Consider the following 27,899-nt stretch of genomic DNA (forward strand, 5'->3'; position numbering starts at 1 on the left):
GACTTTCGAGGTTACACACGGTTCTGCTCCCTGGTGGGATAAGTCTCCTGCTCCCCTCTCACAGCATGCACTCTCAGAAAGAGAGAAGCTGCAGCCGCATCCCCCTCCCGCGTCTTCTCGCTGTTTTACATTAGATGGATCCTGGGGGACTGACAAGGTTCTAGAACATTTACAGAGAAGCTGCAGCTGCATCCCCCTACTACGTCTTCTCGCTGGACTGACAAGGTTCTAGAACATTTACAGAGAAGCTGCAGCCGCATCCCCCTCCTACGTCTTCTCGCTGGACTGACAAGGTTCTAGACCATTTACAGGAGATGCTGCAGGCAGGGGGAGGACGACGGGCGAGTACAAAAAGACAAGAACATTTCCTCGTTTGGTCACATGATGACACTTTATTTGGCAGATGACATGGCTTCCAGGTTAAAGGTTAGCTTCCTGTATAAATATACATCCAACACACACAACAGGGCTGGACACGGCCCCGGCGCCAGAATAACTATATATTAGGGTGGGGTGACCCCATAACTCCTCTGAGAGGAGACGCCCCCTGCCCATACCTGACGGTAACACAACTGGTGCAAGACCCAATAACTTCAACCATGAAGGTTTTGCTCTTGTTCCTCCTCGTGCGCTCAATTCTGCCCCCTGCTGTTGAGTGCACTTTATATGAGCGACAATTGGTCGGGACACATTTCTGCTTCACAGAAGTGGTTGTCAGTGTTCACGCACACAAAGAACATCTTTAATGTACAGACTGGAGATGCCCTTTAAAGGATGATGAATTCACATTTATCAGGTGTATGCTCGGTAGATGAAATGATGGTGGTGGTTGTCCTGTCAGGGAGGGGATCACAAACAGCTTCCCTGACTAATGGGGGGGTCACCCTTCCATCCGCACCCCTGGTCTTATAGCACAGTCTCATTTTATTATAGTGACAACCAGCCTCTATTTCATTAATGTAGATGAGAGGTTGTCACAGCCCCGCCCCTTGAATAGTAAAACATATCAACCAGTTTTGTAGCTTCGCTTTACTTGGGTTGAGATGTGTCTTATACTCCAGTCACTTCCAAAGCTGCATTCCTGCTAGCGGTCAGTCTGCAGGACCTCTCAACTCCTGGCTGTTCTAGCATCTATTCAGAGATTCTTCTGCTTGCTGTCAATGACTGGAAACATTCTTGTTCACATCCAATGGCTGGAAATCTGTACTGATCTAGTCCCGCTCACACAGCTGAAGGGTTGTTACAATATATCAGTGGAGGGAAAAAGTCATCAGCCTGGGGCCCAGGACAAAAGAGAGAATGGTGCTGCTGGTGCGGTTAGCTCATACCGTACTGCATAGACTGTAACAAACCCTCAGCTGTCGGAACTAAACTGGGAATGTTTATATTCACTGACAGAAAGCAGAGATTTGACACAGGAGATCTGGAGCTGGAGGCGGCTTCCTATACAAAGTCTCCAGAATCGTAGTGCACACGTAACACTGTCATGTCTCGTACTCCGCTCACCCCCAGAGCAGCTCTCAAACTTCTCAGCGCTGCCAATGCTAACAGACTGGTGTCAGGCTTTCCTGATGCTGTGTAACTGTCCGAGCTCCCATAATGCACCGCTCCTTGTTAATAGGAAACTTACAAAGCTGTGGCTGCAGCTCTGGCTGTGACTGGAGTGCAGGGAATGAAGGATTGCTGAAGTCGCTCTGCGTCTCGGATGTTTCCTGGGAGAACGATCATTGTTACTGCAGGAAAATGCTGTGGGAAAATATAGAAACCGTCTCCGTGCCAGAGGGCATGGCGCCAGGACACCAGAGCCGCGGGCGCAGCCCCCGGCCGTGCACCTTCACAGGGAGGTAAGGTTACGGCGCAGGGTGCAGCAGAGGTCCAGCATCTGGGACATGACAATGAGACGCGCTCTGCAGCTGTGACACAGCATGGGAAACGCTCTGCAGGAGGATCCTGTGACGACTGAACCTCACGTTACGGATAAAGCTCCATGTAACGCAGAGGAACGCCACAAATCCTCACATTTCTCCTGTACAAAGTGACCTCATCCCGAGCTGATGCCGGCTGCTGTCTGGGAGCCATCAGCAGGGTGCTGACACGTATTGCACCTCACACAAAGGTGGCTGTGAGTGCACCTTATGTGAACGCAGCTCTAGATGTGACTAGAGACCTGTGAGAGAGGGATCGTAATATATGCTCAATGTGGGCACCAGACGGCACAGCGGGCACCATCGGGTATATACCAGCTGCTGGGAGAGAAGTGAAGCTCAACAGTCCGAGGGACGGAGGCGACTCCACAGGAGGCGGTGTAACGCTGAGCCGCAGCTTCGGTCAGTCTACACTAAAGGCCGCTCCACCTGTACATAGGCAGCTGTGCTGTCCAGCGTCCCTGGAAGTAAAGGCTGCTACTGACATCATCAGAAGGGTCACATGACTGCCAATGACATCATCGACTGCACTCTATGCTACTGTTTGATGACGTCACATGATCACAATAGGCTGATGACATCATCAGGCACACTCCTGCCCGTTCACGGAATATCGCATGACCGCTACTGTTTTGGGGCTACTTTTCAGTGAGATCATGTGACTGAGTGATGTCACCAGAAAAGAGGTCATGTGACTGCTACTTCATGAATGACATCACATGACTGCTACAGTGTGGTGACATGGTAACTAGTCATGTGACAACACAAGAACAAGACGTGGATACGGGTGACATGATGGATGATGGGAGTTATGAGCCAGGGCTGACCATCCACAAAGAGACGGGACAGACAGACAGACATTTATTATCTGTAAACATTGGACATGAAATGTACCGTCTCTCCGCGGAGCATAGACACCGCAGAACACGGGTCCTCCCGCGTGTGCTCAGTCCATATGAAGAACACAAGATGGCAGGGGGGTCAGTCACGTGTCCAGCGCTAGAGGGCGCTGCAGCCATGTGCAGTCACAGTGTCTCAGCCTCTTCACCCATGACGGGCGCACACACACGCGATGCCTCCAGCCTCCGACATGATGGTACATGGCCCAGTAACACGCAGCATGTTTTATGTTACATCCAGAACCGAGCATGCAGTAACCGGGCTCCCCCGGCCGGTCACGTCTCTGCTGGCTGTTGAAATGCGGCTTTTGTGTTTTCATAAATTACATGGATATAGGGGGCGCTCTGTGCCTGGAACAGGGAAAGAGCTGCAGTTACTGCTCCGTCCACCGCCGGGAGCCTCGGAGCGAGGGGAGGTGGACGACACACTTACTTCAATCACCTCCTTCTTCTGCTGGGGTCACTTAGCCTGCAACAGAAAGAACAGCATGAGAGGAGCATACATGTGGAGGCTGCGCACACAGGATAAGAGGAGGCCGCTGAGCGCACACAGGATAAGAGGAGGCCGCTGGGCACACACAGGATAAGAGGAGGCCGCTGAGCGCACACAGGACGAGAGAGGAGGCCGCTGGGCGAACACAGGACAAGAGAGGAGGCCGCTGAGCGCACACAGGACGAGAGAGAGGAGGCCGATGAGCGCACACAGGATAAGAGGAGGCCGCTGGGCGCACACAGGATAAGAGGAGGCCGCTGAGCGCACACAGGACGAGAGAGGAGGCCGCTGGGCGAACACAGGACAAGAGAGGAGGCCGCTGAGCGCACACAGGACGAAAGAGGAGGCCGATGAGCGCACACAGGACGAGAGAGAGGAGGCCGCTGAGCGCACACAGGACGAGAGAGAGGAGGCCGCTGGGCGCACACAGGACGAGAGAGAGGAGGCCGCTGGGCGCACACAGGACGAGAGAGGAGGCCGCTGGGCGCACACAGGACGAAAGAGGAGGCCGCTGAGCGCACACAGGACGAGAGAGAGGAAGCCGCTGAGCGCACACAGGACGAGAGAGGAGGCCGCTGGGCGCACACAGGATAAGAGGAGGCCGCTGGGCGCACACAGGACGAGAGAGGAGGCCGCTGGGCGCACACAGGACGAGAGAGGAGGCCGCTGGGCGCACACAGGATAAGAGGAGGCCGCTGGGCGCACACAGGACGAGAGAGGAGGCCGCTGGGCGCACACAGGACGAGAGAGGAGGCCGCTGGGCGCACACAGGATAAGAGGAGGCCGCTGGGCGCACACAGGATAAGAGGAGGCCGCTGGGCGCACACAGGACGAGAGAGGAGGCCGCTGAGCGCACACAGGACGAGAGAGAGGAGGCCGCTGAGCGCACACAGGACGAGAGAGAGGAGGCCGCTGAGCGCACACAGGACGAGAGAGAGGAGGCCGCTGAGCGCACACAGGACGAGAGAGGAGGCCGCTGAGCGCACACAGGACGAGAGAGGAGGCCGCTGGGCGCACACAGGACGAAAGAGAGGAGGGCCCTGCGCACACAGGACGAGAGAAGAGGCCGCTGGGCGCACACAGGACGAGAGAGGAGGCCGCTGAGCGCACACAGGACGAGAGAGGAGGCCGCTGGGCGCACACAGGAGAGAGGAGGCCGCTGGGCGCACACAGGACGAGAGAGGAGGCCGCTGGGCGCACACAGGAGAGAGGAGGCCGCTGGGCGCACACAGGACGAGAGAGGAGGCCGCTGAGCGCACATAGGACGAGAGAGGAGGCCGCTGAGCGCACACAGGACGAGAGAGGAGGCCGCTGGGCGCACACAGGACGAGAGAGGAGGCCGCTGGGCGCACACAGGAGAGAGGAGGCCGCTGGGCGCACACAGGACGAGAGAGGAGGCCGCTGAGCGCACATAGGACGAGAGAGGAGGCCGCTGAGCGCACATAGGACGAGAGAGGAGGCCGCTGAGCGCACATAGGAAGAGAGAGGAGGCCGCTGGGCGCACACAGGACGAGAGAGGAGGCCGCTGGGCGCACACAGGACGAGAGAGGAGGCCGCTGGGCGCACACAGGACGAGAGAGGAGGCCGCTGGGCGCACATAGGAAGAGAGAGGAGGCCGCTGGGCGCACACAGGACGAGAGAGGAGGCCGCTGGGCGCACACAGGACGAGAGAGGAGGCCGCTGGGCGCACACAGGACGAGAGAGGAGGCCGCTGGGCGCACACAGGACGAGAGAGGAGGCCGCTGAGCGCACACAGGACGAGAGAGGAGGCCACTGAGCGCACATAGGACGAGAGAGGAGGCCACTGAGCGCACAGGGAAGTCCACAGGGAGGGAAAAACCACAGACCCATGGAAGAAAGCGTTCCTGCAGGCATCTAAGAAACTGCCGCCTGCAAGACCATGCGGCCCAAGGCAGCGTCCGCCGATGCATAAGTATGCACCTGGTAGAATTTGTGAATGTGCATAAGGAGGACCAAGTAGCTGCGTTACACAACTGTGCAGCCGAAGCGCGATTCCCTCGAGCCAAAGATGCGCCCACCGCTCTGGTGGAGTGAGCCGTGACACCTAAGGGCGGAACCCTGCCCCCAGAGCGGTATGCCTCCGCAATTGCAGCCCGAATCCAACGTTCGATTGCCACCTTGGAGGCCGCCAATCCCTTGCGAGCACCTTCCAGAATGACAAAAAGGGGGTCCGTACGGCAGAAGGAACTGGAGGCTGCTAATAATCTTCAGAGCCCTGACAACATCCAAATGGCCTAACTCCTTTCCTTTACGGTGTGAAGGAGAGGGACACAGTGAGGGAAGGACAATTTCTCGTTGATATGGAAGTCAGAGACCACCTACGGGAGAAAAGAAGGAATGGGCCAGAGAACCGCCTTATCCTTGTGAAGAACCAGGAAGGATTCTCTGCAAAAGAGCGCCGCCAACTTGGACACCCGTCAGATGGATGTGATAGCTACAAGGAAAACGACCTTCCAGGACAGGAGTCGGAGTGAGATCTCCTGCAAGGGCTCAAGGGAGAAGTCTGGAGCGCTGAGAAGACTATATTCAGATCCCAAGGTGGTAGAGGAGGACGGTACGGAAGAACAGTATGGGCTACTACCTGAAGGAAGGTTTTTATGGCCCAGGGGGGGCAGGGGACGCTGGAAAAGCTGTGTCCCCCAGGACAGAAAGCGCCGACACCTGACCCTTCAAGGAACTAAGGGCTAACCCAAGGTCCAACCCCGACTGTAGAAAGGACAGGACCGTGGGGAGAGAAAAACGGAGTGAGAGGATGTTCCGGCTTTTACAGAAGCCCAGGAAGGACCTCCAGGTCCTATAATGGATCCTGGGCGATGCAGGCTTCCTGGCCTGAATCTTAGTGCGGATGACGTCCGCCGAAAACCCTCTCTGCGTCAGAATGGCGGTTTCAATAGCCACACCATCAAACGAAGAGACCTTAAATGCTGATGGAAGACCGGACCCTGAGAAAGAAGGTCGTCTCTGAGTGGCAGTGACCATGGGACGTCTCCTAGAAGGAGAACGAGGTTGGCGTACCACGCGCTATGAGCCAGTCCGGAGAGACTAGGATCGTCGGAACGCCCTCCATCTAGATCTTCCGTAGAACCCCGGTAGGAGTGGGAAGAGGGGTAAACATGTAAGTAGGGAGAACTCCTGCCAAGGGGATATCAGGGCGTCCATGCTGCATGCTTCCGGATCTCTTGCTCGGGAGAGGAGGAGGGAAGCTTTCCTGTAGTGGGAAGGATCCCTGTAGAAGGAGGGATGTGGTGGGCGCCACAGTCCACCAGTCGGGACCGGAGCATGTCTGGAAATGAACAGCCACCAAACGAATACCCCGTGCAATGGAGATGAGGGAAAGGTAGTAACGCAGAAGCTACCAAGGCTTCCGGGGTGGCTATGAACCATGAGCCAGAGGAGGAAAAAGACAGAAGGAGAAGAATAGGCTAGGTCTAAGCCCATTCCCCATCCGAGGCTGGCGCTATACAGAAGTAGCCAGGATATAGTGGCTGTGCAAGGGGAGTCACACTGTATTGCTAGCCCTATACCCCAGCAGAGGAGGGGCCACCCGCAGAGGCCACCGAATGTAGTGCTAGAAGAATCCACCGCCTGACGAAGGAGCTGTGCAGTAAGAACCCTAGTATGTAGTGGTAACGCAAATACCACTCCCCCAGTAATAGCCAGCGCTCGCCCGTCAGCTGAGGGGGAGGCCTGAGACCATCCCGTAGAAGCCATGTACCATACTGCTCCAGTGAAGTAGAGCTACCGTAAAAACTCTACCTGGAAGGGCGCTGAACAGGAGCAACCGCCAAAGCTAGCGCCAGGGTAGGGCCCCTACCTGAGGGGGACGCACCACAGCAGCGACCACGACCTCAAGCATTAGCGTAAAAGCGGCACCTGTGGAAGAGAACACGCTGTAGTAGCTAAACCAGAGCGCCAGCAGAACCACCTTCCCAGAGAAGGAGGAGGAGTGGTGGATAGAGAATACAGAGTCAGTGAAACCCTCGACTCGCTGGAACGTACTCACCATATATGTGCCATGGTGTACGCACTACGTATTGATGCGGACAATATCAATGGAGGCTCATGGAGATGGGGGTCTCTAGGACACGTAAGTGATGCTAGGTAACCCCCTGAGAAGGCAGAGGATGATATAATCATGCCCAAAACCAGCACCAAAGAAAAGAAGGATACAATGTGGAATAGCCACTGTATCCACTTGCAGCACCCATATACCACTAGAGGAAGAGTGCCGGGCACCCGCGGGTACCGACTGCTGCTACGTCCCACTTGTGAAATAAGCTAAGGCGTCTTAAGATGTTTAATTATTCCCCCGCTAGTGGATCACCTGTGGAAGAGGGTAGTGCAACGGGAAGCACGGTGATGTGCAACACTCCGCCTATGGAAGTCGGGACCGTATCCAATGGTAGTGCAATTACCCCACCTATGGAAGGTGGTGCATACGGAAAGTACTTAAGCCAGTGGTAGGGAAAATACTCCACCTATGAAGGGGGATTAATGCCCATGGCGGGAACTAGTGCGAATGGCGAGTCCTGTACCCCGTGGGAGTGCAATTATTGCACCTAAGTAAGGGGTTAATGCCTACAGCACACACTGTAACCAGTGAGAATGTCATCGCGCCACCTATGGAAGGAGCTAATGAATACGGCAGGTACTGAACCCAGCGGAGATGCAATTCCGCCACCTACAGAAGGGGGAAAATATACGTCCGGCACTGAAACCAGTGTTATTGTACTTAGTCCACCAATGGCAGGGGACAATGTGTAAGGCAAGTACTGTATCCCGTAGTAGTGCAAGTACTCCGCCTATGGAAGGGGGTAATGCATACGACAAGTACTGCTGGCTACCGTAGACGCAATCTTGGAGATTGCTTCGGATTCATGTCGGGGTCTGAATCAGTGATTCCTGGACTGACCCTCTCCTGGAAGAGAGGGTGTGTGTGAGCGTGGCCCTGAGAGGAAGGGTGGGGGTGGGGAGATATTCAAGGAGGAAGGACGACCTGCTGTGGCACGCTTGCGCGTAAGTCTACCCCTCAGAATTTCGCCAAACTTATCAACCAAACTACCCGGAGGGTGGAAAGGGAACTTCTAGAGGCCCATCCATCGGATTGCGCAGGAGGTGCATTATCAACCAAACGACCCCGGAGGGTGGATTGGTAAGTTCCAGAGGTGCTCCACTGGATTGCACAGGTGGAGAATAATCAACCAAACGACCCCGGAGGGTGGATTGGGACATCCAGAGGTCCTCCGTTGGATTGTGCCGGTGGAGGATTATCGACCAAACGGCCCCGGAGGGCTGGTTGGGAACCTTCAGGGGTCCTTCACTGTATTGCGCGGGTGGAGAGTTATCAACCCAACAGCCGCGGAGGGTGGATTGGGAAACTATGAGAGGTCCTCCTGTGTCCAGAATAGAGCACGGACCCAGTCTGGTACCGCATGGTTAATGTTAAATTTTTTAGAGGCTGAAAGGGGTTTTTGAACACAGAGACCATGGACATGGTGCAACGGCATTACCACTGAGCTACCAGCGGTGAGAAGGGCTGAGGGGTAGGGCCCGTATGGACGTATAAAAAATGTGATGCCTAGCCTCAAGCTGGATAAGAGGCAGGAAGGGGTTAAATCCTACATATTAAAAGCAGATTGCCCTGCATCTCTAAACCCCTGAAAATCCGGTACCGGCCTCACAGAAGTGGCCGGCCAGGAAGGGGTAAAAAGACCAGGGGCGGTGCTCAGCGGGCTTCTGAGGGTGGGGGACAGCTAGGCAGGAGAATTTGTGCCAGGAGCTGCCCCCCCCCCCTCATACCCGGGGAGGAAGTTGCAGCCTAGCATGCCGCAAAGCCAGGCCTGCAGTTTGATGCGCGGCCGACCGGGAAGCCCTGCCGGTCGGCCGGAGGACAGAGGACCTGCAACGGGGCTTAAATCTTTGCGGCGCCTGGCTGACCGATGATGTGCACCCCGCGGCCCCATGTCAAGTAAGAGCCTCGCGGCGTGAGTCGTCCGCGATATCAGCCAGTGCGGGCATTAACCCTTTTTGGAGCGGCGCTTGGCGCCCGCTTCCGAACAGGGCGGATTATGGCGTCTGATATCGGGGAGCGGGAGATTCGTCCGCTCCCCTCCCTGCCTGTTCGGCCACCCGATGTGAGCTGGGGGACATGGAATTATCTGTCCTCAGGGGTCCTGGGGTACTATAAGTGGGGCCCGGTGCCTATTAACCCTATAGACCCTTAAAACGATGCCGCCAAAGGGGAGAGCGAGGGGGAAGACTGTTAACCATACTTACCTAGTCCCGTGTACTCACCTCATCTTCATCCTCTTCTCTTCACCCTCCCAAAGTGGACCCGCAAGGTCACCTTTTCCAGCAAGGTCACTTCCTCAGCAGCTGGCACCGGAGTGGCAGGAGTCTGGTATGGCGGGAGGGTCTTTTTCTTTGGCGGACCTAGGTGACCCCTTGGCTGGCGGGAAGCAGGGGAGCTGGGCTGCCCTGGATCCTCCTTTTGCTTCTGTGGGGAGGTGGAGCGGTGAGGGACTCCGACACCGGCCTTGCTCCCCCGGATAACAGAGAGGGGGGCTCCTGCGCACACACAGGAGGAGAGAGTCCTGCGCACACACAGGAGGAGAGAGAGGGGGGCTCCTGCGCACACACAGGAGGAGAGAGAGGGGGGCCCCTGCGCACACACCGGAGGAGAGAGAGGGGGGCCCCTGCGCACACACACCGGAGGAGAGAGAGGGGGGGCCCCTGCGCACACACACCGGAGGAGAGAGAGGGGGGCCCCTGCGCACACACTGGAGGAGAGAGAGGGGGGCCCCTGCGCACACACACCGGAGGAGAGAGAGGGGGGCCCCTGCGCACACACACCGGAGGAGAGAGAGGGGGGCCCCTGCGCACACACACCGGAGGAGAGAGAGGGGGGCCCCTGCGCACACAGGAGGAGAGAGAGGGGGGCTCCTGCGCACACACAGGAGGAGAGAGAGGGGGGCTCCTGCGCACACACAGGAGGAGAGAGAGGGGGGCCCCTGCGCACACACAGGAGGAGAGAGAGGGGGGCCCCTGCGCACACAGGAGGAGAGAGGGGGGCTCCTGCGCACACACAGGAGGAGAGAGAGGGGGGCTCCTGCGCACACACAGGAGGAGAGAGAGGGGGGCTCCTGCGCACACACAGGAGGAGAGAGAGGGGGGCTCCTGCGCACACACAGGAGGAGAGAGAGGGGGGCTCCTGCGCACACACAGGAGGAGAGAGAGGGGGGCTCCTGCGCACACACAGGAGGAGAGAGAGGGGGGCTCCTGCGCACACAGGAGGAGAGAGGGGGGCCCCTGCGCACACAGGAGGAGAGAGGGGGGCCCCTGCGCACACAGGAGGAGAGAGGGGGCCCCCTGCGCACACAGGAGGAGAGAGGGGGCCCCCTGCGCACACAGGAGGAGAGAGGGGGGCCCCTGCGCACACAGGAGGAGAGAGGGGGGCCCCTGCGCACACAGGAGGAGAGAGGGGGGCCCCTGCGCACACAGGAGGAGAGAGGGGGCCCCCTGCGCATATGCAGGAAGAGAGAGGAGGCCCCCATGCATACAGGACAAGAGAGGATGCCCCAGTGTACACGCAGTGTGTGAGATGAGGCCACTGTACATACTGGATGAACAAGGAGGCCCCCCACGCACGAGAGGAGGCTGCTGTGCTCATGCTAGATGAGAGAGGAGGCTGCTGTGCTCATGCTAGATGAGAGAGGAGGCTGCTGTGCTCATGCTAGATGAGAGAGGAGGCTGCTGTGCACACATAATGAGAGGAGGCTGCTGTGCAGATGCAGAACGAAAGAGGAGGCCACTGCTCATACATAGAGAGAGGAGGCCCCTTGCATGCAGGACGAGATAGAGGAGGCCACCGTACATATAGGAAAGGAGATGAGGCTGCTGCACATACATGATAACAGGTAGGTACGGACTGTCATGGACTAACCCCCCACAGATCCCCCATCACCTCTGTCCTTCTCTGTCTTTTGCTCTTCCTCGTTGGCTCCATCTTCGGCTGCAATGGAAGTGACATGTATACAGGTTCACAGACACATCGGAGGTAAACCGCGGGCATTATGTCCAGAGAGACGTTCACTTACCTGAGTGCAGCTCCTTCACCAGGGAGGACATGGTGTTAGTGATTGAATCTGCAGCCACCAGCAGATCGCTCCGTAGATTCCTTCTGGTACCTGAGACCAGACAGCACCATCAGCCGCCTGTGTCTACAGTAAGTGGTCATGGGAGGTCCCCCAGCCGCATTATACACAGCCACTTACCGTGTGCAAAGGCTTCTTGTACATCTCCTAGTCCGGCTATGGAGTCCTGAGGTACGTGGGTCGGGGTGGAGCCGGCCGACGTGGAGCGCACTGGCATAGGCATGGAGCGATTGGCACCATGGCTCGGGGAGGAATGAGGAGATCCGGCTGCCTGTGCCTACAAGACACAACAGCATCCAGGACTTATGGATATATAATGTGTGCACCGCAAGACATGGACATCATGGGGGGCAGGTACATTAGCTAGAGCAGGGGTCACGCGTGTTCTCCACTGGGACCATGGATCATAGAGGACTGATGTGTCTAAGTGGTCACAATTTAGAAATGTGCCTACACCTATAATGACCAGGAGCATGGGGGGGTGGAGGTTCACGTTACTACGAGGGGGTGACAGGAGAACGGCACAATCTCACTGCAGCAATAACATCCCCGACTGCCCCGTGTGACCGCTGCATCCAATCACTACTGCTCTCAGAGGTCACGTCAAAAACACACCGACCAATAAGGACGGAGCGCAGGGCTCGACCCACATCACATGACCTGCGCTTTATTGACAGACGCGAGAATTATTATTATAAACAGATCTGTAATAACAACAACAGCGCACGCCGCTAACAACAACATGCAGATGGCGAGGAAATCCTGGAGAGCGTCCAGATACAGTGCGGAGAGAAACCAGGAGGAAGATCCAGCACCGAGACGTGGGGACTGGAGAATCTGTCACTCCATGGTGTAAAGACGGGTAAAAGGATCAGTAGGGAACCCGCCACTCTCTAGTATAAGGACGGGTAGAAGGATCACCAGAGAACCCAGCACTCTCTAGTATAAGGATGGGTAGAAGGATCACCAGAGAACCCAGCACTCTCTAGTATAAGGACGGGTAGAAGGATCACCAGAGAACCCAGCACTCTCTAGTATAAGGACGGGTAGAAGGATCACAAGGAGAACCCATTACTCTCTAGTATAAGGACGGGTAGAAGGATCACAAGGAGAACCCATTACTCTCTAGTATAAGGATCGGTAAAAGGATCACTGGTAAATCCTCCACTCTATGGTATAAAGATGGGTAGAAGGATCACCAAAGAACCCATCATTCTATGGTACAAGGATGGTAAAAGGATCGCTACAGAACCCACCACTCTATAATATAAGGATGGGTAGAAGGATCACCAGAGAACCCAGCACTCTCTAGTATAAGGACGGGTAGAAAGATCACTGGTGAATCCTCCACTCTATGGTATAAAGATGGGTAGAAGGATCACTAGACAACCCGCCACCCTATGCTATAAAGACGGGTAGAAGGATCATCAAAGAACCCACCACTTTATGGTATAAGGACCCCCAAAGAACCTGCCATTCTATGGTATAAGAATGGGTTGAAGGATCACCAGAGAACCTGCCATTTTATGGTATAAGGACGGGTAGAAGGATCACTGGTGAATCCTCCATTCTATGCTATAAAGACGGGTAGAAGGATCACTACAGAACCCACCACTCTATAATATAAGGTCTGGTAGAAGGATCATCAGGGAACCCTCCACTCTATGGTATAAGGATCACTGGAGGATACTCCACCCTATGGTATAAAGATGGGTAGAAGGATCACTACAGAACCCACAACTCTATTATATAAGGTCTGGTAGCAGGATCACCAGGGAACCCTCCACTCTATAATACAAGGTCGGGTAGAAGGATCACTACAGAACCCATCACTCTATGGTATAAGGATGGGTAGAAGAATCACTGGAGGATCCTTCAATTGATGGTGTAAAGATGAGTAGGAGGATCACCAGAGAACGACAGGTAGAACGATCACTAGAGAATCCTCCACTCTATGCTGTAAAGATGGGTAGAAGAATCACCAAAGAACCTTCCAATCTATGCTAAAAGGATGGGTAGAAGGATCACAAGAGAATCCTTCACTCTATGGTATAAAGGATGACTAGAGAATCGTCCACTATGGTGTAAAGACGGGTAGAAGAAACACCAGAGAACCCTCCACTCTTTGGTATAAGAATTGGTAAAAGGATCACAGGAGAACCCTCCACTCTATGGTATAAGGGTCACAGGAGAACCCTCCACTCTATGGTATAAGTACAGGTAAAAGGATCACCGGAGAACCCTCCACTCTATGGTATAAGGGTCACCGGAGAACCCTCCACTCTATGGTATAAGGGTCACCGGAGAACCCTCCACTCTATGGTATAAGTACAGGTAAAAGGATCACCGGAGAACCCTCCACTCTATGGTATAAGGGCAGGTAGAAGTATCACCGGAGAACCCTCCACTCTATGGTATAAGGATCACCGGAGAACCCTCCACTCTATGGTATAAGTATCACCGGAGAACCCTCCACTCTATGGTATAAGGGCAGGTAGAAGTATCACCAGAGAACCCTCCACTCTATGGTATAAGGATCACTGGAGAACCCTCCACTCTATGGTATAAGGATCACCGGAGAACCATCCACTCTATGGTATAAGGGCAGGTAGAAGGATCACTGGTAAATCCTCCACTCTGATCTGAGGACAGGTAGAAGAACCATTGGAGAACCCTCATCCTTATGGTATATACACCAAAACGACAGACGTGTCTACTACAGTGGACACTCCCTCTTATTACACCCTTGAAGGACCGCTGCACAATTCCATGTGGAGTATCGGCACCTAGTGGGCATTGTGAAGAACTGCATGTTTAGCTCGGTAAGAAAAAGAACAGATTTTACAGTAACTTTCTGCAGAATGCCGACCATAAGCCAGATGCTTCATAAGAGCAGACAGTCCCCAGGACGATGGTCATATAGCCGGTCCCCAGGAGATCATCGCATCTCCAACTCACCATCAATGTGACAAAACCCACGAGGACCTCCCTGGTTATCCGGCTGAGGAGCTGAGAGGGCTTATTAAATTTACAGATGAAGCGGGAATGTTGTGAACTTTTCTTCTATTCTGCAGCATTTTACAACTCTGCGGATACAGCCTGCAGTGTAAAGTAGGGAGGTTCTCTCTCTGGTTATCGTGGCTACATCCAGGGACATGTATCAGTCTACGTATATAAATAAAGGAAACAATTACAACAGAGTTATGCGTCCTTGGATGTTGTCATGGCAACCAGAGTGAAAACCTCCATTCTTTACACTGCTGGCTGCACTCTCAGGACTAGAAAATGGGGTAAAATACAGATTGTTTATGACAGCCATATCTGCCCCCCTGAGGAATACCTTATAATTAAGCCGTGCTCTGCAGAAGATGGTAGGAGCAGCCCCCCGAAAGCAGAACTCCCCATTAGTCACAGCAGTCAGGTTCTATCTGAGCAGAGCCCTTGAATGAGATTATGAGAAATTGTTGTATTCATCATACTCTAGTCACATCCAGAGCTGCATTCTAACTTCTGCTGGGATAAGGCTACATCTCCCACAATGCACGGCAGCAGACGGCTCTGGATGTAAGACCATGTATGCACAGGGGTAAGAGGGGCAGGCGTCCTCGGTGTGTCAGTAGACAGCGGTGACATGCAGAGCAGACATGAAGCGTGTGCGGATCATGCAATCACTTACTGCCTGCCTTTGCTCCTCCTCCTGCGCTGACGTGAAGAGAAGAGACACAGTCAGTTTCACCGGCAGACGCGACGAGACGGCGAAAACTACAAACTACAGCGGAACCGGGGTGAGGGGGCGAGAGGAGCGGAGCGGTACGGTGGAGCAGAGGAGGAGAATGATACAGCGGTAACGAAGGGATCGGGTGTGGAGTAGATCACATGACGCTGTGTATGTATAATGAGCATGTAACAGATCAGTATAATGAGGGGGGATCAGCTCTGGAATAGATCACATGATCAGTATAATGAGGGGATCAGTTCTGAAGTAGATCACAAGACATGCAGTGCACATAATGATCAGTATAATGGGAGAGATCCGTTCAAGAGTAGATCACATCACATGACCAGTATAATGAGGGGATCTGCTCTGGAATAGATTACATGACCAGTATAATGAGGGGATCAGTTCTGGAATAGATCACATGACCAGTATAATGAGGGGATCAGCTCTGGAATAGATCACATGACCAGTATAATGAGGGAGGATCAGCTCTGGAATAGATCACATGACCAGTATAATGAGGGGGGATCAGCTCTGGAATAGATCACATGACCAGTATAATGAGGGGATCAGCTCTGGAATAGATCACATGACCAGTATAATGAGGAAGGATCAGCTCTGGAATAGATCACATGACCAGTATAATGGAGGGGGATCAGCTCTGGAATAGATCACATGACCAGTATAATGAGGGGGATCAGCTCTGGAATAGATCACATGACCAGTATAATGAGGGGGGATCAGTTCTGGAATAGATCACATGACCAGTATAATGAGGGGGGATCAGCTCTGGAATAGATCACATGACCAGTATAATGAGGGGGGATCAGCTCTGGAATAGATCACATGACCAGTATAATGAGGGGATCAGTTCTGGAATAGATCACATGACCAGTATAATGAGGGAGGATCAGCTCTGGAATAGATCACGACCAGTATAATGAGGGGGATCAGCTCTGGAATAGATCACATGACCAGTATAATGAGGGGGATCAGCTCTGGAATAGATCACATGACCAGTATAATGAGGGGGGGGGGGGATCAGCTCTGGAATAGATCACATGACCAGTATAATGAGGGGGATCAGCTCTGGAATAGATCACATGACCAGTATAATGAGGGGGATCAGCTCTGGAATAGATCACATGACCAGTATAATGAGGGGGGGATCAGCTCTGGAATAGATCACATGACCAGTATAATGAGGGGGATCAGCTCTGGAATAGATCACATGACCAGTATAATGAGGGGGATCAGCTCTGGAATAGATCACATGACCAGTATAATGAGGGGGGATCAGCTCTGGAATAGATCACATGACCAGTATAATGAGGGGGGGATCAGCTCTGGAATAGATCACATGACCAGTATAATGAGGGGGGATCAGTTCTGGAATAGATCACATGACCAGTATAATGAAGGGATCAGCTCTGGAATAGATCACATGACCAGTATAATGAAGGGATCAGCTCTGGAATAGACCACATGAACAGTATAATGAGGGGATCAGCTGTGGAATAGATCTCATTATACTGATCATGTGTGTGATCAGCTGTGGAATAGATCACATGATCAGTATAATGAGGGGATAAGCTCTAGAATAGATCACATGACCAGTATAATGAGGGGGATCAGCTCTGGAATAGATCACATGACCAGTATAATGAGGGGGATCAGCTCTGCAATAGATCACATGACCAGTATAATGAGAGGATCAGCTGTGGAATAGATCACATGACCAGTATAATGAGAGGGGGATCAGCTCTGGAATAGATCACATGACCAGTAAGAGGGGATCAGCTGTGGAATAGATCACATGACCAGTATAATGAGGGGGGGGGGGATCAGCTCTGGAATAGATCACATGACCAGTATAATGAGGGGATCAGTTCTGGAATAGATCACATGACCAGTATAATGAGGGGATCAGTTCTGGAATAGATCACATGACCAGTATAATGAGGGGATCAGTTCTGGAATAGATCACATGACCAGTATAATGAGGGGATCAGCTCTGGAATAGATCACATGACCAGTATAATGAGGGAGGATCAGCTCTGGAATAGATCACATGACCAGTATAATGAGGGGGGATCAGCTCTGGAATAGATCACATGACCAGTATAATGAGGGGATCAGATCTGGAATAGATCACATGACCAGTATAATGAGGAAGGATCAGCTCTGGAATAGATCACATGACCAGTATAATGGAGGGGGATCAGCTCTGGAATAGATCACATGACCAGTATAATGAGGGGGATCAGCTCTGGAATAGATCACATGACCAGTATAATGAGGGGGGATCAGTTCTGGAATAGATCACATGACCAGTATAATGAGGGGGGATCAGCTCTGGAATAGATCACATGACCAGTATAATGAGGGGGGATCAGCTCTGGAATAGATCACATGACCAGTATAATGAGGGGATCAGTTCTGGAATAGATCACATGACCAGTATAATGAGGGAGGATCAGCTCTGGAATAGATCACGACCAGTATAATGAGGGGGATCAGCTCTGGAATAGATCACATGACCAGTATAATGAGGGGGATCAGCTCTGGAATAGATCACATGACCAGTATAATGAGGGGGGGGATCAGCTCTGGAATAGATCACATGACCAGTATAATGAGGGGGGGGATCAGCTCTGGAATAGATCACATGACCAGTATAATGAGGGGGATCAGCTCTGGAATAGATCACATGACCAGTATAATGAGGGGGGGATCAGCTCTGGAATAGATCACATGACCAGTATAATGAGGGGGATCAGCTCTGGAATAGATCACATGACCAGTATAATGAGGGGGATCAGCTCTGGAATAGATCACATGACCAGTATAATGAGGGGGGATCAGCTCTGGAATAGATCACATGACCAGTATAATGAGGGGGGGATCAGCTCTGGAATAGATCACATGACCAGTATAATGAGGGGGGATCAGTTCTGGAATAGATCACATGACCAGTATAATGAAGGGATCAGCTCTGGAATAGATCACATGACCAGTATAATGAAGGGATCAGCTCTGGAATAGATCACATGACCAGTATAATGAAGGGATCAGCTCTGGAATAGACCACATGAACAGTATAATGAGGGGATCAGCTGTGGAATAGATCTCATTATACTGATCATGTGTGTGATCAGCTGTGGAATAGATCACATGATCAGTATAATGAGGGGATAAGCTCTAGAATAGATCACATGACCAGTATAATGAGGGGGATCAGCTCTGGAATAGATCACATGACCAGTATAATGAGGGGGATCAGCTCTGCAATAGATCACATGACCAGTATAATGAGAGGATCAGCTGTGGAATAGATCACATGACCAGTATAATGAGAGGGGGATCAGCTCTGGAATAGATCACATGACCAGTAAGAGGGGATCAGCTGTGGAATAGATCACATGACCAGTATAATGAGGGGGGGGGGGGATCAGCTCTGGAATAGATCACATGACCAGTATAATGAGGGGGGGGGGGGATCAGCTCTGGAATAGATCACATGACCAGTATAATGAGGGGATCAGTTCTGGAATAGATCACATGACCAGTATAATGAGGGGATCAGTTCTGGAATAGATCACATGACCAGTATAATGAGGGGATCAGTTCTGGAATAGATCACATGACCAGTATAATGAGGGGATCAGTTCTGGAATAGATCACATGACCAGTATAATGAGGGGATCAGTTCTGCAATAGATCACATGACCAGTATAATGAGGTAATCAGTTCTGGAATAGATCTCATTATACTGATCATGTGTGTGATCAGATGTGGAATAGATCACATGATCAGTATAATGAGTAGGATCAGCTGTGGAATAGATCACATGACCAGTATAATGAGGGGGGATCAGCTCTGGAATAGATCACATGACCAGTATAATGAGGGGATCAGTTCTGGAATAGATCACATGACCAGTATAATGAAGGGATCAGCTCTGGAATAGATCACATGACCAGTATAATGAAGGGATCAGCTGTGGAATAGATCTCATTATACTGATCATGTGTGTGATCAGCTCTGAAATAGATCACATGACCAGTATAATGAGGGGGATCAGCTCTGGAATAGATCACATGACCAGTATAATGAGGGGGATCAGCTCTGCAATAGATCACATGACCAGTATAATGAGAGGATCAGCTGTGGAATAGATCACATGACCAGTATAATGAGGGGGGGGATCAGCTCTGGAATAGATCACATGACCAGTAAGAGGGGATCAGCTGTGGAATAGATCACATGACCAGTATAATGAGGGGGGGGGGGGGATCAGCTCTGGAATAGATCACATGACCAGTATAATGAGGGGATCAGTTCTGGAATAGATCACATGACCAGTATAATGAGGGGATCAGTTCTGGAATAGATCACATGACCAGTATAATGAGGGGATCAGTTCTGGAATAGATCACATGACCAGTATAATGAGGGGATCAGTTCTGGAATAGATCACATGACCAGTATAATGAGGGGATCAGTTCTGCAATAGATCACATGACCAGTATAATGAGGGAATCAGTTCTGGAATAGATCTCATGAACAGTATAATGAAGGGATCAGCTGTGGAATAGATCTCATTATACTGATCATGTGTGTGATCAGCTCTGAAATAGATCACATGACCAGTATAATGAGGGGGATCAGCTCTGGAATAGATCACATGACCAGTATAATGAGGGGGATCAGCTCTGGAATAGATCACATGACCAGTATAATGAGGGGGATCAGCTCTGGAATAGATCACATGACCAGTATAATGAGGGGATCAGCTCTGCAATAGATCACATGACCAGTATAATGAGGGGATCAGCTGTGGAATAGATCACATGACCAGTATAATGAGGGGGGATCAGCTCTGGAATAGATCACATGACCAGTAAGAGGGGATCAGCTGTGGAATAGATCACATGACCAGTATAATGAGGGGGGGGGGTCAGCTCTGGAATAGATCACATGACCAGTATAATGAGGGGATCAGTTCTGGAATAGATCACATGACCAGTATAATGAGGGGATCAGTTTTGGAATAGATCACATGACCAGTATAATGAGGGGATCAGTTCTGGAATAGATCACATGACCAGTATAATGAGGGGGGATCAGCTCTGGAATAGATCACATGACCAGTATAATGAGGGGATCAGTTCTGGAATAGATCACATGACCAGTATAATGAGGGGATCAGTTCTGGAATAGATCACATGACCAGTATAATGAGGGGATCAGTTCTGGAACAGATCACATGACCAGTATAATGAGGGGATCAGTTCTGGAACAGATCACATGACCAGTATAATGAGGGGATCAGTTCTGGAATAGACCACATGAACAGTATAATGAGGAGATCAGTTCTGGAACAGATCACATGACCAGTATAATGAGGGGGGGATCAGCTGTGGAATAGATCACATGACCAGTATAATAAGGGGAATCAGTTCTGGAATAGATCACATGACCAGTATGAGGGGATCAGCTCTGGAATAGATCACATGACCAGTATAATGAGGGGGATCAGCTCTGGAATAGATCACATGACCAGTATAATGAGGGGATCAGTTCTGGAACAGATCACATGACCAGTATAATGAGGGGGATCAGCTCTGGAATAGATCACATGACCAGTATGAGGGGATCAGCTCTGGAATAGATCACATGACCAGTATAATGAGGGGATCAGCTCTGGAATAGATCACATGACCAGTATAATGAGGGGATCAGTTCTGGAACAGATCACATGACCAGTATAATGAGGGGATCAGTTCTGGAACAGATCACATGACCAGTATAATGAGAGGATCAGTTCTGGAACAGATCACATGACCAGTATAATGAGGGGGATCAGTTCTGGAATAGATTGTTTCATACGGCCCAATCCACACACATCTGCGGCAATACCAGGGATCTACGGGCTCTCCTTGATCTCACAGCCTACGTCAGTCTCAGGAAAATCCTGTAGACGAGGAACCTGCCGGTCTCGGCGACCATGGCGTTAGGACACTAGGGGGCAGTGTGAGTGACTACAGTGTAATGGGGGCGGCAGTATGTGAGCAGCTCTGTGCAGGGGCCCCGGGCACCCCCTGGGATGGCACATGTGTCAGGGGGTCTAGACTATGCCCCCTGTAGTGCACCCTGCAGCACCCGTCTATCAGAGTACCCTCTGTCCTGGCGCCATTGTGGGGGGTTCTCACCTTCAGCAGCTTCATCAGCCCCTCCAGCTGCACCATCAGCTCCCTGCGGCTCTCCTGAAGAGCTGACATTCTCTGCTCCAGCTCGTCCTTCCTCTGCCTGCAGACAGAGGGCACACGTTACTGCTCAGATCTCCTCGGTCTTCCATGTCGCCCCCCCCCCCCGATGGAGCTGTGGAGTGACGGGGGTTAATGGACTGCTGGTGCCGTCCGTGGCAGTGAATGCGTTTACTACACCTCGGTCCTTGTGCCTAATGCTGTGAGGAAGGGGTTAATATCAGACAATACTTGTGTGGAGAAGAAGGGGTTAAAGATCGTCCTCGTCCCTGGTGCCATAATGAAGGGGTTAACCCTGTCGTTCAAGCACAGTAACGGAGATCACATTAATGGGGATATTGATGAACCCTTTCATTACCACACAGAAAGGAGGGGACACACATTAACCCCTTCATTGCATTAGGCACAAGGACACTCATTAATGAGTTCTCACTTCTCTGCAGTAATGAAGGGGTTAAGGTGATCAGATCCTGCAGTTTAATTCTTGATAAAACTAATCAGGAAATGGCGAGCGACTGGTGAGGAGAACGCAAAATACGGAGATGGCGCCAGTTCTACCCTCTTCCGATTAGCGGTATATGATCAGAATGGGCGTGGCTACATGCAAAATGGGTGTGTCTTCAATCAGAATGGCGCCACCCGACCGCACAGCACTTACCGCAGCAGCCGCAGCTCGGCCAGCAGGGTGGGGTTCTGCTGCGCCTTCTCCGGGGTGGGCTGGGACGCCTGCTCGTGCTCCAGACGCAGCCGCTGAATCTCCTGCAGGATCTCTCTGTAACGAGGAAGGATGAGAGACGTCCATCACTCGCTATCCATGTCAGCCTCTCACCCCCCAACCACCGACTGGCAAATCTGTATAGTTGTGTAAAGTTACATTCCCATAATCCTCTACCGCTCAGCCTGTGTGTCAGTCTACACTGCAGTTCTAGCATTCTGTTCAGAACTGTGAACAGAACTGTGGGCCCTGACAAGATAGGGGGCGCTATAGTAGCGGTAAATGTGGGAAAATACTGAAAGCTGCAGTTATTAATAATGTGACCCTTTACATGACCCTCCCCTGTACTCCGCTCACTCAACATGCTGCAGTCCCCCCCCCCTCGGGTTACGGCCCACGCCCACCCCTTTTTTTTTCTGGCAGACCCTCCCCCCTTTCCTCGGGTTACGGCTGACACCCCCTTTCCCCCCGGGGGGTTACGTCCGACACACCCTTCCCCCCGGGGTTACTGCCAACCTCCCCCCTTGGGTTACGGCCCAGGCCCCCCCCCCCCCCCGCGGGTTACGGCTGACACACCCCCCCCCTCCCGGGGTTACGGCCCACGCTCCCTCAGGGGTTACGGCCGGCACACTCGCTCACTTTCTTACCGGTTCTTATTCTCCAGCTCGGCGATCAGCTGTCGCTGCTGCTTGTTGGCGTCGAAGTTAAAGCTGAGCTCAGTGGGCGGTCGAGGCTGGCGGAGACAAAGTATCAACATGGCGGACAGGTTAAATAAAATGGATCTTGAATCATGCCTGATACTCCAGTCACATCCAGAGCTGCATTCACAATTCTAATGGTTTCCTGTCGGCAGCGGGGCATCTCCCTGCTGCCCCCTGCTGGTTCAGGATCTATACAGATCTTGTTCAGCTTTTTGCATTAAAAGGGACGTGTAGTGACAGCTCAGGGCTGATAGATTAGAGGAAGCAATAAGACAGCAGCTCTGAGTGTGACTAGAGTAGAAGACATAATGCATATATGAGTAGAAGATGAGAGAGATGGTGTGACATGGAAACTATACCAAGTAGTCATGTTTTCCAAAAGGAGGCGTACATTAGGTGCAGCTCTGGATGTGACTGGAGTATACGATCATATGATGCAGTCAGTTACTCACAGAGTTCCCGGCCTCAGCGGCGAGTCTGGCGGCGTAGCGAGCGATCAGACGATGCTCCTCGTCTAGCCGGCTAGGACTGTCCAACACACTGTCAATAGAAGAGCAACACAGCCGAGTATGACTCTCATCATCCTTGGACCCAGAAACTCACCATCTAATCTCCTTATCTTACATAATGTATTACTCCCATCCTCCCTGTCCCAAAGGCTCACCATCTAATTTCCCTACCTCACACGATGCATCACTCCCATCATCCCTGTCCCAAGAGCTCATCATCTAATCTCCCTATCTCACACCAGTCTCTCTTCCGTGTGGGAGGGACCCTGAGGACATCATAGGACCACCCCCGAGGTGCACTCCAGGATCATAAATGGGCAGGGGAGTGATGATGTGAGGGCTCTTCGGTCTGAAGGGGGCGCCCATGCTGGTGTGGCCACAATGACACCCCAGAATCAGAACTGTGACTGAGGGGAGAGGACTGGAGGCGATGACTTTTACTCAGGGCTAGCGGGGAGCTCCGCATGTCGTCCCAGTTGCATCAGGACACAGGTGTCAGGAGGTAAGGCAGGCACCGGGGACCCTACTGCCCACAATGCCAGCCCCTCATCCACATGGAGAGGATACATCTGCTCCCACCAAAGAAAGGGGGCTGCACCCAGAGAGGCTGTGACCCAGCAATCAGTATAATATACTTATCTTATCCTCCATTCCCTGCCAGAGCTGCCTCTAGAATTCTGCTACCTACCACATGCTACAAGGAACAGAGAAAGGCGCTCGGCAGCAACACTACACGTTCCACAATCCCTTTTTACAGCTTCTTTCATGTATCTGTTTAACCCTTTCCTGCCCCAGTTCAAATTGAGAAAAAGCCGGAGAGAGGACAACTACACAGGCGCCGGCCACCACAGCCTGGCGCATACACTACATCTTTCATAATGGGAGAGCAGCAGAATGGTGAATGCAGCTCTGGATGTGACTGGAGCAGCAGACACAATGCGGCAGGTGCAAGTAAGGTAAAGCAGGGATCTAGCACTTTGCCGTGAAATGGTGGGAGTATTCTTTCACTGGTGCAAACAAAGTACTCTATAGATGAGAAACGGACAAAAATCTATGTGACGGGTGCTGATGACAATGGGGGTGAGACGCGGGGGGCGCCACTGCGAAGTGCCGCCAGGCAACCCTAATGATGACTGGTTACTGGCCCTTTAAATACATGTCACATTGACGCCAGTTACAATGTTACATATACAAGTGATGCATATAATCAAGGCTGAGGATCAGCGGCCTGGCACCCCCTATCACTAACCGTGTGTCATTGCGGAGCCGGGCCACATAGTCCGCTATCAGGGCATGCTCGTCTGGTAGGCGGCTGCCAATGTCCATGATGTGCGGTGACCTGGTGACAACCGAGGGTGAGAGATGAGAGATTATGTTAATGAGTGAGATGAAGGGGCCCCCGGGGGCCACATGATATGACACAATTGAGAATACAATAACCTGCACCGCAGGAGCTGACAATCTATTCCACCTGCCCCAGATAACCGAGCCGTCTGCAGCTACAGAGAAAGATACATAGCCATGGAGGCTGGTGAAAAGCAAGAGCAGCAGAACTGTGGGGGCAGCTCTGGATGTGACTGAAGAATGAGGCATGATACAACAGAGGAACTATGAGCGCAGCATGTGACTGAAGAATGAGGCATGATACAACAGAGGAACTAGGAGCGCAGCTCTGGATGTGACTGAAGAATGAGGCATCCGTGTTTTGCAGATCCGCAAAGCACTGCGGCCGTCTGAATTTGCCCTAACTGAAAGCAGGCAGAGATCTTAAAGGGCATCTGTCAGCAGTTCTGTACCTATGACACTGGCTGACCTGTTACATGTGCGCTTGGCAGCTGAAGGCATCTGTGTTGGCCCCATGTACATATGTGCCCGCATTACTGAGAAATATGATGTTTTATCATATGCAAATGAGCCTCTAGGAGCAGATACACCTAAAGACTCTGCTCTCTCTGCAACTGCAACATCCCCTGTGCTCTGACTGACGGGGCTAGGGAGTGAAAATGTGATCACTCCAGTCCCTGTCAATCAAATGCAGAGGGCTCAGCAGTTGCAGAGAGAGCAGAGTCTTTAGGTGTAACGGCAACGCCCCCGTTGCTCCTAGAAGCTCATTTGCATATGATAAAACTTATTTTTCCACATAAATGTGGGCACATATGAACATGGGACCAACACACACCTTCAGCTGCCAAGCGCACATGGAGCAGGTCAGCCAGTTTCATAAGTACAAAACTGCTGACAGAGGCCCTTTAAAACTGTGAGGAAATAAAGAGGGATTATAATCCTGATGCACATAAAACGGGAGGAGCCGCTTATTGCAGGTGTCTGCTGAGACCTACATGAGGCAGCTCCCGAGGAGGCCTCACTGGGATCTCTTCATATTTATCAGCTCCTCTTCCAGACATGATGTCTTCAGTGGCACAATCCAGGCTCTGCTTCATGTAAATCAATGAGGGGTGAGGAAGCACAGGAGGAGTGCCTGCAAGCAGAGGGTGAGGGAGCACAGGAGGAGTGCCTGCAAGCAGAGGGTGAGGGAGCACAGGAGGAGTGCCTGCAAGCAGAGGGTGAGGGAGCACAGGAGGAGTGCCTGCAAGCAGAGGGTGAGGGAGCACAGGAGGAGTGCCTGCAAGCAGAGGGTGAGGGAGCACAGGAGGGGTGCCTGCAAGCAGAGGGTGAGGGAGCACAGGAGGAGTGCCTGCAAGCAGAGGGTGAGGGAGCACAGGAGGAGTGCCTGCAAGCAGAGGGTGAGGGAGCACAGGAGGAGTGCCTGCAAGCAGAGGGTGAGGGAGCACAGGAGGGGTGCCTGCAAGCAGAGGGTGAGGGAGCACAGGAGGGGTGCCTGCAAGCAGAGGGTGAGGGAGCACACGAGGAGTGCCTGCAAGCAGAGGGTGAGGGAGCACACGAGGAGTGCCTGCAAGCAGAGGGTGAGGGAGCACACGAGGAGTGCCTGCAAGCAGAGGGTGAGGGAGCACACGAGGAGTGCCTGCAAGCAGAGGGTGAGGGAGCACACGAGGAGTGCCTGCAAGCAGAGGGTGAGGGAGCACACGAGGAGTGCCTGCAAGCAGAGGGTGAGGGAGCACAGGAGGAGTGCCTGCAAGCAGAGGGTGAGGGAGCACAGGAGGGGTGCCTGCAAGCAGAGGGTGAGGGAGCACACGAGGAGTGCCTGCAAGCAGAGGGTGAGGGAGCACACGAGGAGTGCCTGCAAGCAGAGGGTGAGGGAGCACACGAGAAGTGCCTGCAAGCAGAGGGTGAGGGAGCACACGAGGAGTGCCTGCAAGCAGAGGGTGAGGGAGCACACGAGGAGTGCCTGCAAGCAGAGGGTGAGGGAGCACACGAGGAGTGCCTGCAAGCAGGGCACAAGGAAAAGCAGAAGGGGAGCCTGCCGGCTAGACATCCTTGCAGCTGCATAGGGGGCTCTGTCTGCATGACTCCCAACTGACAGCTACGTATTAACCCTTCTGATGCCGGATGCTCAAGACGAAATTATACAAACTGGAGCGCAGAGGAGTAGGGGGCTCCGATACATCATTTCAATGAAAGGCGAGCGCTTATAACTGTGCCAGAGCGTTATAAGAGGAGCGGCTGATATCAGTGACACAGAGATGTGATCATGGGGGGATGGGTAAATTCTGCTCCTCCTGTCACTCAGTCAGCCACTGATAACAGAAGACATCAGCTTGATTTTACCTGTCCCACAGTCTGCCTTTCACCAGCCTGAAATGGCTGATAACTGGGAGCAATAGCATACAGATAATTCAGCAATGTCTGGAGGACACTGATCTACACGATGTGTGGCAGATGTACAGCAGTGCGACACATGAAAAAGCAGCAGAGGAAGAGAGGGAACTGCGGTGATCCAGCAAACGAGAGGACGCAGAGGCGAGGAAGGGGGTCTGACAAAAACTGGAGGAACAGAAATCAAAGACACAATCTGTGGAGTCATATTCTACTCTACACTCCCAAAACGCCATCAGCTACTGTAATACTATAAAAGTCACACAAAAAACACAAAAAAAAAATTAAGGATGTTCACAGGCAGGTCCTGTAGTAATGATATATACAGAACATTCACATTCTGTTCTATAATGGAGGCAGGTCCTGTAGTAATGATATATACAGAACATTCACACCCTGTTATATATGGAGGCAGGTCCTGTAGTAATGATGTATACAGAATATTCACACCCTGTTATATATGGAGGCAGGTCCTGCAGTAATGATGTATACATAATATTCACACCCTGTTATATATGGAGGGAGGTCCTGCAGTAATGATGTATACAGAACATTCACACCTGTTATATATGGAGGGAGGTCCTGCAGTAACAGTATATACATAATATTCACACCCTGTTATATATGGAGGGAGGCCCTGCAGTAATGATGTATACAGAACATTCACACTTGTTATATATGGAGGGAGGTCCTGCAGTAACAGTATATACATAATATTCACACCCTGTTACATATGGAGTGAGGTCCTGCAGTAACAGTAT

General features: G+C 52.2%; 1 protein-coding gene across 13 annotated transcripts in view; it reads right to left on the minus strand.

The window, feature by feature from the left end:
- Window positions 1–2,769: 2,769 nt before the first annotated feature.
- The window catches only part of DTNB (dystrobrevin beta), a 77,015-nt gene continuing 51,885 nt past the window's right edge, over window positions 2,770–27,899 (minus strand). For 8 of the 13 annotated variants that reach the window (XM_040427022.1, XM_040427026.1, XM_040427025.1 and 5 more), the window contains 9 exons: window positions 24,653–24,742; window positions 23,347–23,434; window positions 22,841–22,926; window positions 22,137–22,250; window positions 21,425–21,521; window positions 11,612–11,768; window positions 11,435–11,524; window positions 11,281–11,349; window positions 2,770–3,293 (listed from right to left, as the gene is read on the minus strand). In XM_040427022.1, coding sequence (XP_040282956.1) covers window positions 3,289–3,293; window positions 11,281–11,349; window positions 11,435–11,524; window positions 11,612–11,768; window positions 21,425–21,521; window positions 22,137–22,250; window positions 22,841–22,926; window positions 23,347–23,434; window positions 24,653–24,742 — 796 coding nt within the window. In that variant the 3' untranslated portion in view covers window positions 2,770–3,288. Of the gene's footprint in view, window positions 3,294–11,280; window positions 11,350–11,434; window positions 11,525–11,611; window positions 11,769–21,424; window positions 21,522–22,136; window positions 22,251–22,840; window positions 22,927–23,346; window positions 23,435–24,652; window positions 24,743–25,742; window positions 25,836–27,899 lie in introns of those variants that run through there. The other 5 variants (XM_040427027.1, XM_040427021.1, XM_040427029.1 and 2 more) reach the window with 5 other exon arrangements.

This window comes from Bufo bufo, chromosome 4 (assembly GCF_905171765.1).
Source record: "Bufo bufo chromosome 4, aBufBuf1.1, whole genome shotgun sequence".
Taxonomy (NCBI): domain Eukaryota; kingdom Metazoa; phylum Chordata; class Amphibia; order Anura; family Bufonidae; genus Bufo; species Bufo bufo.